Below are 10,875 nucleotides of genomic sequence, written 5' to 3' on the forward strand. Positions count from 1 at the left end.
ATTTTACCAACGAATAGTGGGATTGACCGTCACATTATAACACTCCCACGGCTGAAAGGGCGAGCATGTTTGGTGTGACGGGGATTCGAACCCGCGACCCTCAGATTGCGAGTCGAGTGCCTTAACCACCTGGCCATGCCGGGCCTGGGACGTATAGATAGGCGAAAGTGATTCTTTGCTTATTTCGTTAGGCTAAGTTAGGACAATTTATTAGCTTTACTATATGTTTATATATAAGAATATTTAGATTTATATAGTCACCCCAGGCGATAAGAAGAATACACGTAATAAAGTTTTACGATTGAGAAGATCAGGAGAAGAAACTTATTTCTAGAAAGTTCTATTTTTAGAACACTAAGTGAATAACGCCTTCTATTTTGCATTGTCTATTCGGATAAATAGTGTTTCTTCACACAAAATTGGTTAGTTGTAGTATGAAAAATTGAAAGTACAATCAAGAATGAAGGTTTGGTTTGTTTAAATTTCGCGCAAAGCTACACGAGAGCTATCTGCGCTAGCCGTCCCTAATTTAGTAGTGAAAGACTAGAGGAAGGCAGCTAGTCATCACCACCCAACGCCAACTCTTGGGCTACTCTTTTACCAACGAATAGTGGGGTTGACCGTCACATTATTACGCCCTCACGGCTGACAGGTCGAGCATGTTCGGCGTAAAGGGGGATTCGACCCTCAGATTGCGAGTCGAGAGCCCTAACCACTAGGCCATGCCAGGCCCGAAAATAAAGTTCAATATGTTTTTTTAAGTACAATATCTAAGTAACGATCAATGTGTTTTATATAAAACATTTATGTAAATGTTAATATATTTCGTAGATAAATAATTGAACAAAGCAGTAAAAAGAAAAGAAAAAAAAAACGATACGATCAGTTTACTTACGAACACAGCTTTGATTTCCGTCTTTCTGTTCTAGAATATACCCTAATTTACATTTACAGCTATTCTCGTTGCCAGTTTTCATGCACGTGCCTCCGTCACCACAATCTAAATCACATTTGTCTTCTTCTTTCAGCTCTAAGAGAGTTTAAAGAATAAATAAATATATATAGTCGACAGCAATAATAATAATAATAAAACTGGTATTCAACGTATAATTATACATTAAATTAAATCCAAGTTTTTCCACATCCAGTTGAATATCATTTTAAACGTTTTGTTGTAAAAATCTCAGTCTGAGTAAATAATCTCATTTACAGCGACAAAAAAGCTAGCGTTGAGCAATAGGATCTCTCCTGCAATATTTCAAGCTTTCTTCTCCTACAACCTAAAGAAAGGACACCAACGTTGCTATTATTTTTTCTCCTACAAGATCATTTTCTCTGAAGCTATGAAAAGACAGGATAAACTTGGTTCTCTATTTATGGGTTTATTTGTTTTGTGGTCCACATTCCTATAAGTATTGGTTAACCCTAGTAGAATACCAGTACTTCATACGGGGTGCTTATATTTTGTGATAACTTGTAACTCATATTTGGTGTCACATCTTACCGTGGATCATCTGTACCAAAAATGAGCAAGATTTGATTATTCGACATATACGATTTGTTTCATATCTTAACCTCTGAATGTAATCAAAACAAGAACACATGTGCATATGGTTTGCGTTCGAAATATCGTACTTTAAAATCCAAAATCCAAACAATTACATGAAATAACTTAATAAATAAATAAGATCTAGATGAGGCTCATATCAGTACAAAACAGAAGAAGAAAGAAAAGTTCCTAACTACCCTGCTGCAAGATGGAAGTAATACTATAATAATAAAGTAATATCAAATAATGGGATACTTTAATTTGATAAATGAGGACAAAATATAAAATAATGGGATACTTTAGTTTGATAAATGAGGACATAGTATAAATAATGGGATGCTTTAATTTGATAAATGAGAATATAATATAAAATAATGGGATACTTTAGTTTGATAAATGAGGACATAATATAAAATAATGGGATACTTTAATTTGATAATTGAGGACATAATATAAAATAATGGAATATTTTAATTTGATAATTGAGGACATAATATAAAATAATGGGATACTTTAATTTGATAATTGAGGAGCAAATATCAAATAATGGGATACTTTAATCTGGTGAATGAGGACATAATATAAATAATGGGATACTTTAATTTGATAAATGAGGACAAATATAAAATAATGGGATACTTTAATTTGGTGAATGAGGACATAATATAAATAATGGGATAATTTAATTTGATAAATGAGAACATAATATAAAATAATGGGATGCTTTAATTTGGTAAATGAGGACATAATATAAGTAATGAGATGCTTTAATTTGGTAAATGAGGACATAATATAAAATAATGGGATAGTTTAATTTGATAAATGAGGACATAATATAAATAATGGGATACTTTAATTTGATAAATGAGGACATAATATAAATAATGGGATGCTTTAATTTCGTAAATGAGAACATAACCAATTAACCTTTTAAAGAGAGGTAACCAAAGCAACTAATTTTAAGACAAAGTTATAGGTTTTAAGCTATACTTAAATTATGTTCTTAAGAATCAGCAACCGTGATCAAATTAACCAATTTTAAGCTAAAACTATATGTTTTAGGCCTTTTCAGTTACTCTCTTAGGAAAAAGTAACCAAAATATCCAATTTCAAGTCAAGACTATTAGTTTTAAGCCCAAATAAACAGTCAAGATTTGACATTCACAGTTAACAAGCAATGAAAAATATCTAGATAAGTGACATTTAGTGCAACTCAGTCAACTCATTGTAACATTAAATAAACAAACACAAGAACTGGCGAATAAAGGGAACAACACAAGATTTTTTAACATACCACATTTTCCATCTTTGTCAGTGAACGGATCTTCACACGTACAGTTGTATCCATTCTTATTGCCTTCAGAAACATCTTCTGGTGTACATCTCTCAAAATCTTTACATGGATTATTGACGACACAGATGGCTGTGTGAATATAGACGCAAATTAGAATTTTTAGGATGTTACTTAGATACCCCCCAAAAAAAGAAAAGTTTTAGCATCACGTCTGTAAATAATTTATCGAGTTTCACATAAGAGACTAACTAAAATAATAATGCGTGTCACATCACGATTAAACTTAGTGAAAAAAGTGTAGTTGGTATATCAGATTTCCAGTGAAACTTTACCAACTTAACACCTCAGCAATTAGGAAAAAAAACTATAATATCGTGCTTTAAACCAGAATTTTTTTAAATAGATTTATCTTCCATTTTTTCGTTAGATGTTTTTCACACAGTTGAAAGATACACATATATCTGATACATTTTATTAAATACCTAATGGACAATATATGATTTATAAGAAAAATTGTACTTATAGATTTAGTTTCTTTTACACTGAAATCTAATCAAAGATTTTAATTTAAATCTTGCAATATTCTTACACTGAAAATAAAATACCAACGAACCACCAATGAAACGTTCCGTTTGAGGTTCTGTATTTCCTCCACGAATATGTCAACCAATGACGATACTGAATCTTTATTTAAAGCAGTTTATTTTTTAGTCGTTCAATAAAACATGTTTGTGGTGGAATAGTTTGGCTGACAGTGAAGGATGGTATAAAATATTACTTACATGTGCATTCGTCTCCAATCTTTACATAGCCCGCTTTTACATTTACAGCTTGTTTTCTGTGGAGAATCATCATGGGATAACAAGTATAGGATTTGTTAGTCGCTGTCAGAAACTATGATTTCCATTTGAAGACGTTATGGGATAACAAGTATAGGATTTGTTAGTCGCTGTCAGAAACTATGATTCCCATTTGAAGACGTTATGGGATAACAAGTATGGGATTTGTTAGTCGCTGTCAGAAACTGACTCCCATTTGAAGACGTTAATTAGATAACAAGTATGGGATTTGTTACTCGCTGTCAGAAACTATGATTCCCATTTGAATATGTTTTGGGATAACAAGTTTGGGATTTGTTACTCGCTGTCAGAAACTATGATTCTCATTCGAATATGCTATGGGATAACAAGTTACATTCTTTGTCCAACTTAGAACTGTTGTTCTTTTTCGACTAATATCAGCTCCCTTGAGCCAAGTTAGGTCGATGATGGATAATGATATCCAAAACGAGTCAGTTTAGTACTTCTAAGCCAAAGTGATCGTGGTTACAATAAAAAAAAACTTGAACATTACATAGAGTTAGATGTGTAGACTAACTTGAAAAGTCTGTTTATATATGAAACATAAATTGTCTTGTTAATGACCATTTAAGATAAAATAGATCTATAACGCAGACTATTTTGAAACATTAAATTTCATTTTAATACTAAATATCGCATCTCTTTTAATTTGGATAAATAAAGATTATTGTCTATTAAATTTGCATATGCGTTATTAATTTATATAGCCAAAAACTACTGTGAGGAAACAAAATGTAAAGAAAGCGAAGTGTGCGTCGAAGGACCATTCAAATGGGAATCATAGTTTCTGACAGCGACTAACAAATCCCATACTTGTTATCCCATAACATATTCAAATGGGAATCATAGTTTCTGACAGCGACTAACAAATCCCATACTTGTTATCCCAAAACATATTCAAATGGGAATCATAGTTTCTGACAGCGACTAACAAATCACATACTTGTTATCCCATAATGTATTCAAATGGGAATCATAGTTTCTGACAGCGACTAACAAATCCCATATCAATTTGTTTAAGCACTTCCTTTTTTTCATGCCCATTTGAGGAGTTTATGTGAAAAAATTAGAGCTGCTTGTTGACATTATATGTAAAGTTCACAGGTAAATTTATTTACCCATACATGTTGCCCCATGTCTGAGAGGTAAGATTGTTGGCTCACGACGCTAAAATTCGGGTTTCGGCGTTCGTGATGAGCAGGGCACAGATAGCCAATTCTGTAGCTTCGTACTTAACAAGAAGCATCCAATTAACCAACCTCTAAATTCTTAATTACAACGTATTTATAAAAGTTATGAACGTGATTTTTAATTGCTATATCTACAGACATTTAAAGTGGGTAGGTGTTACTTCACTATTGACTTATATTTACCGCTTAAACGTGGGAAGTAAAACTAGTAAGGATTACAGGTATGTAATATTACATGAAAATCATCTCATTTACAGAAATAGTTTCACATCCATTATTTTATTACATCAGAACTAGGCAATGGGCTATTTGCGATTTATCAGAACTAGACAATGGGCTATTTTCGATTTATCAGAACTAGGCAATGGGCTATTTGCGATTGCTCACCGCGGGGAAATCGAACCGCAGAAAACCTACCACTAACACACCAGGGGGCGATTCACGCAATGACTCTCTCTCAGTTTAGGCACGATTAAGTAAAAAATGTCTACAGATGCACCTACCATACTTACTATATATTTCTATTAAAACATCACAGCTACATAACTTACATACAAGACGAAAAACATATATATATATATAAAAATCACATATTTAGAGATGTTTCGCCTCAGTTATATTGAATATCATATTACAATTATATTGCACAGCAAACACAGACATAAAGGGCTTATGGTAAAACGTACTATTATACTTTTATTATATTTCCTGTACGCTAAAGATATAAATAAACATAACTGAAACTGACCAAATATTTGTGCAGTTTTAAAACCAAACTAACGGTCATTACTAAATCTTAAGCTATATTATGTGCACTTGTTATAGTAATACTTCACTAAGAAATATAACTGTTTGTTCAATTGAAATGTTTATTCTGTAGGAAAAAATAAAGGCAAGTAGGCTATATAATGAAATTTAAATCGTTAGATTAGTTTTTTGGAAGATAACAATAATCAGAGTATTTTAATCGGTTTAAAATGTTCGTTAATGTGATATTTCTACAGATGCCCAAATTCTAGGTTTCCGCTTTATTTTCCAAAATTCATTTTTCTTATAGAGTAATTTAAAATGATAAATTATTCAAAGGTGCCCCCCCCCCAGTGGCACCGCGGTAAGTCTGCGGACTTACAATGCTAGAATCCGGGTTTCGATACCCTTGGTGGGCAGAGCACAGATAGCCCACTGTTTCTCTTTGTGCTTCATTACAAACAAACAAACAAGATTATTTAGCCCCCCCCCAGTGGCACAGTGGTAAGTCTGCGGACTTACAATGCTAAAATCCGGGTTTCGATACCCGTGGTGGGCAGAGCACAGATAGCCCACTGTGTATCTTTGTGCTTAATTACAAACAGTCTTCAATGGTTTAAAAATGTTATGTCACTATTTACAATCCATATATTCATACCATTAAGATTAAGTTAGAACATAATTTTAAATTTTTAAATCAATTTAAAAATAATTAAATTTGGATCAAATTGTTGGAAACGCATTTACACATAACGAGATTGAAAATGTATTAATTAGGTAATTTAATTATAAACATATTATGACACATTATCTGTCTCGTATTCGCTCAATTTCATCTTTTAAAATTAGTAATGCATAATTTTATGATAAAACAAAATATGAAGAACATTTCACACACACACACACAAAAAAACTTCGTCTTTGAGTTTACTATTCTTACGTTTGCATTTACCGTCGTCTTCTGTGTACTCTTCCTTACACTCACAAGTTACATTGTCGTCTTTTATTACACACTTTCGCCTTCCATCACATAATTTCCATTTACAAGGATCTGGATAAAAACAATGATTGAATTGTATGTATATTTGCTTTTTTCCAACTTATCTAAAACATCGTATCACCAATACGCATTGAAAGTCTACAGTTATAAAAGAACAAAGGTCATTTCAAACTTATCTAAAACATCGTATCACCGCAAAACAAATACGCATTGAAAGTCTACAGTTATAAAAGAACAAAGGTCATTTCAAACTTATCTAAAACATCGTATCACCACAAAACAAATACGCATTGAAAGTCTACAGTTATAAAAGAACAAAGGTCAGATAAAGTTCTACTTTCCCTCACAACACCATAGTTTTATATTCAATGTCATATTACTTTCAAACAGATGTAAAAATAAAACAGGTCTGCGATGTTTTTATAGTAATTCCTGTACGTTGAATCCGAAAATGATATCCATTTTTCTCCATCGCGTTTAGATTTTTCACAAAACGTCATAACGCAGTACATAAAAGAAAGACCACAACACGTAGTTTTGAGACTAAATGACGTAGATTTCACACACACACACACACATAAATCAGGATGAATGAAGATGTATATTCGTTTGTCATCAATGTTATTCCCTTTTCTTCAGTTGGTTCATATTTTTATTAACAAACATCATAATAAAAAATATTCATCTTCCCGATTTGTAAAAAATCCTTGAGTGATAGAAAAACAATTAATATTAGTTTCGAAATCTGCGTAGCTGAATTATGGAAAATCCGTTATTAAAACCAAAACAATTAATATGAAGTTTAAATTTGCAGGCTTGTGTTATTGACACAAAACGTTATAGTTTCATATTGAATTCTTTATTATATTTAAAATACAAATATCCACATTTGTTCAAATTATTGGATAGGATTTTTGGAGTTTTATTCTATCCTGCATTCTGACTTCGTCTTTAAAGTAAATGAGTATTAACATATTTGTGTTATAAGTAAACGAGTATTAACATATTTGTGTTATAAGTAAATGAGCATTAACATATTTGTGTTATAAGCAAATGGGTATTAACATATTCGTGTTATAAGTAAATGAGTATTAACACATTTGTGTTATAAGTAAACGAGTATTAACATATTTGTGTTATAAGTAAATGAGTATTAACATATTTATGGTATAAGCAAATGAGTATTAACATATTCATGTTATAAGTAAATGAGTATTAACACATTTGTGTTATAAGTAAATGAGTATCAACAAATTTGGGTTATAAGCAAATGGGTATTAACACCTTTGTGTTATAAGTATATGAGTATTAACATATTTGTGTTATAAGTAAATGAGTATTAACACATTTGTGTTATAAGTAAATGAGTATTAACATACTTGTGTTATAAATAAATGAGTATTAACACACTTGTGTTATAAGTAAATGAGTATTAACCCATTTGTGTTATAAGTAAATGAGTATTAACATATTTGTGTTATAAGTAAAGTTGTAAAATACATTCCAATAAATGAAGTTAGTGTGTCATTTAACCCAACATCAGTACTCTGAAATGTGTGGTGAAAATCAAGTTAACCGAAGAAACGTCCTTAAGGAGAATTTGGAAACAAAACTTCTGATGATAATGTGTTTTTTGTGACAAATTTTAGGCCTATTGATTTCTAGCACTTCGCAGCCTTTCGGTTTTTAAACTGTAACTTTTAGAACAGTAGACCTCCGTTTTAGTTAATATTGCTATTACTATTTTTAAACCTCTATAATAAACACTAACCCATTAGCTTTCTTTGCTACAGATATTAATATTTTTACAACACGTAAACCAATATATTTAGTTAAAGCGGTTACTTTTCTGGATGTATTACAGGTCCATTAAATGTTGTACAAAAAATGGTATTGTGCTGTAAGTTAGAACAATCAATTTGTAACACTTCTATTTGTTCTAAAAATGGTATTGTGCTGTAAGTTAGAACAATCAATTTGTAACACTTCTATTTGTTCTAAAAATGGTATTGTGCTGTAACTCAGAACAATCAATTTGTAACATTTCTATTTGTTCTAAAAATGGCGGTGCTATTAAATTTACTACGTTCAATATTTCTTAATAAATATCTACATATTACATTGTTGTATACATGATTGAACGTTAATAACAATTATTAGAATATAAAGCAACATTACATTTACAGTTGACTTACTTTTCCTTCACCAAACATACCAACTATAACAATAACAAGAGATGGAAACACGAATTTGTCTTGTTGTGTTGGCTGTAATATATTGATAATGGTTTTTATTAAGCTAATTTTACCAACAAGAAGTTTTAACTGCATTTTTGGTGCCTTATGAAGACACGTATAAAAGGTACATTATCTTATATTACGATTATTTCTTGTCATGACCTAATCCTGGAATTATTTTATATAGAAAAAATAAAGTTAATGAAATAATCATTGAAAAAGTTATAGGAAATTCTACAGAATGAGATGGGTACTAACCTATATCAGTACAGCGAAAATTGGAGTAGTCGAAATACTGGGATTCATCACATTGGCAAACGAAGGTTTTGAGATCATCAATACTTTCGCATGTGACTCCATTACAAGCCTTTTCTCCGTTGTTTCCATCCTCTGGATATTTACAAAAGTCCATTTCTGAACAGGTTTTATTGCCAAACCCAGTCAAACATTCACAACTGTAGTCCATTTCATCACTGTTGGGTTTACAGGTGCCTCCATTCTCACACGGGTTAGGATTACATGGATCTGGATAAATCATTATAAAAAACATAAAACTCTCTTGAGACATACACTTTGGTATAACGTGATATTTTATAACCTGTAGTTATTACACTTTGGTATAACATAATATTTTATAACCTGTAGTTATTACACTTTGGTATAACGTGATATCTTATAACCTGTAATTGTTACACTTTGGTATAACATGATATTTATAACCTGTAGTTATTACACTTTGGTATAACGTGATATTTATAACCTGTAGTTATTACACTTTGGTATAACGTGATATCTTATAACCTGTAATTGTTACACTTTGGTATAACGTGATATCTTATAACCTGTAGTTATTACACTTTGGTATAACGTGATATTTTATAACCTGTAATTATTACACTATGGTATAACGTGATATTTTATAACCTGTAGTTATTACACTTTGGTATAACGTGATATTTTATAACCTGTAATTGTTACACTTTCGTATAACATGATATTTTATAACCTGTAATTGTTACAATTTATAGAATTATGATAATGGTTTAGTATAAATGTTTTAATAGATGCTGAAAATAAGAGAATTCAAATTACTTTTTTACTCACGTTTACTATAAAGAAGCATGGCCCCTCTTTAAATTTAAAATGTTTTATTTTCACCAGAATATAAATTATTTGCTAAATATTCCAAGAAAAGACATGCAACATTTAAAATTAAACGTATTATTTCGTTTATATCTGGTTATACTTTGAATCACAACTCTCTGGCTTATTCATAACGTCATTTTGCCAATGACATCAGTCTACTTTCAAACCTAGCATTAAAGCATCTGGAAGCTGGAAAATCACGAAGTTTCAATTATTTTGTGAATAATCAAGATCTTGGGAATTAACTGATAATATTTCAAAACTGACAAAGAAAGTAGAGATGTAATTGTTAAGCACTACGTCTCAAAAATCGTACGAGAAATACGTTTGAGATATTTTGGTCACATTCTGAGAGTTCAAATGGAACGTCTACCCAGATAACCTATGACATCAATAATATAAGATATTAGAATAAGGGAATAGTCAACAGTATAAATGATATAATTAGACGACTGTTTATGTTTTAGTACATAGTTATACAGTAGGCTATCTGCGAGCTATCAACAACGGGAATCGAGCCCCGGATTTTAGCACTGTAAGTCCGAAATCTTCCCACTGACTCAGTAGTGGACATTCTCAAATAAACGTTCTTAAAATAAGGTCGAATTACACAGGCCTGCGAATTTAAACTTCATTAAAGTTGTTTTGGTTTTAATAACAGATTTTCATAATTCAGCTACGCAGATTTCGAAACTAATATTCATTTTTTTCTATCACGTAAGGATTTTTACAAATCTAGATGAAAAAAAAACTCTTACTTAGACCAAATTATTATTCCGTTTACCACAATTAATATTTTTTATTATTATGTTTGTTAACAAAAATACAAATAAACTGAAGAATTGTTTGTTT

At 31.0% G+C, this 10,875-nt stretch overlaps 2 protein-coding genes across 2 annotated transcripts in view; both read right to left on the minus strand.

Moving 5' to 3' along the window:
* The window catches only part of LOC106465981 (25 kDa ookinete surface antigen-like), a 34,263-nt gene extending 30,517 nt beyond the window's left edge, over positions 1 to 3,746 (minus strand). The window contains exons 1-3 of the mRNA XM_022393945.1: positions 3,626 to 3,746; positions 2,844 to 2,972; positions 896 to 1,030 (exon numbers count right to left, since the gene is read on the minus strand). Of these exons, the coding sequence (XP_022249653.1) occupies positions 896 to 1,030; positions 2,844 to 2,972; positions 3,626 to 3,698 (337 nt within the window). The 5' untranslated portion in view covers positions 3,699 to 3,746. The remainder of the gene's footprint in view (positions 1 to 895; positions 1,031 to 2,843; positions 2,973 to 3,625) is intronic.
* A 2,784-nt stretch (positions 3,747 to 6,530) lies between these two features.
* On the minus strand, positions 6,531 to 9,415 carry LOC111087405 (EGF-like repeat and discoidin I-like domain-containing protein 3). The gene is made up of 2 exons (XM_022393944.1): positions 9,136 to 9,415; positions 6,531 to 6,691 (listed from the first exon to the last, which is right to left on the minus strand). Exons 1-2 carry the CDS (start codon positions 9,413 to 9,415, stop codon positions 6,531 to 6,533), a joined length of 441 nt encoding a protein of 146 aa, XP_022249652.1.
* Between the last annotated feature and the right edge of the window lie 1,460 nt (positions 9,416 to 10,875).

Source organism: Limulus polyphemus, unplaced genomic scaffold (genome assembly GCF_000517525.1).
Source record: "Limulus polyphemus unplaced genomic scaffold, Limulus_polyphemus-2.1.2 Scaffold2112, whole genome shotgun sequence".
In the NCBI taxonomy this organism is placed as follows: domain Eukaryota; kingdom Metazoa; phylum Arthropoda; class Merostomata; order Xiphosura; family Limulidae; genus Limulus; species Limulus polyphemus.

What these genes read in the sequence shown, in the direction of transcription:
- LOC111087405 (XM_022393944.1), bottom strand. Translation starts at nt 9,415, where the DNA reads ATGATTTATCCAGATCCATGTAATCCTAACCCGTGTGAGAATGGAGGC. An exon ending in TTTTCGCTGTACTGATATAG is followed by an intron (nt 6,692 to 9,135) that starts GTTAGTACCCAT and finishes GTTTTTATCCAG; the next exon opens with ATCCTTGTAAATGGAAATTA.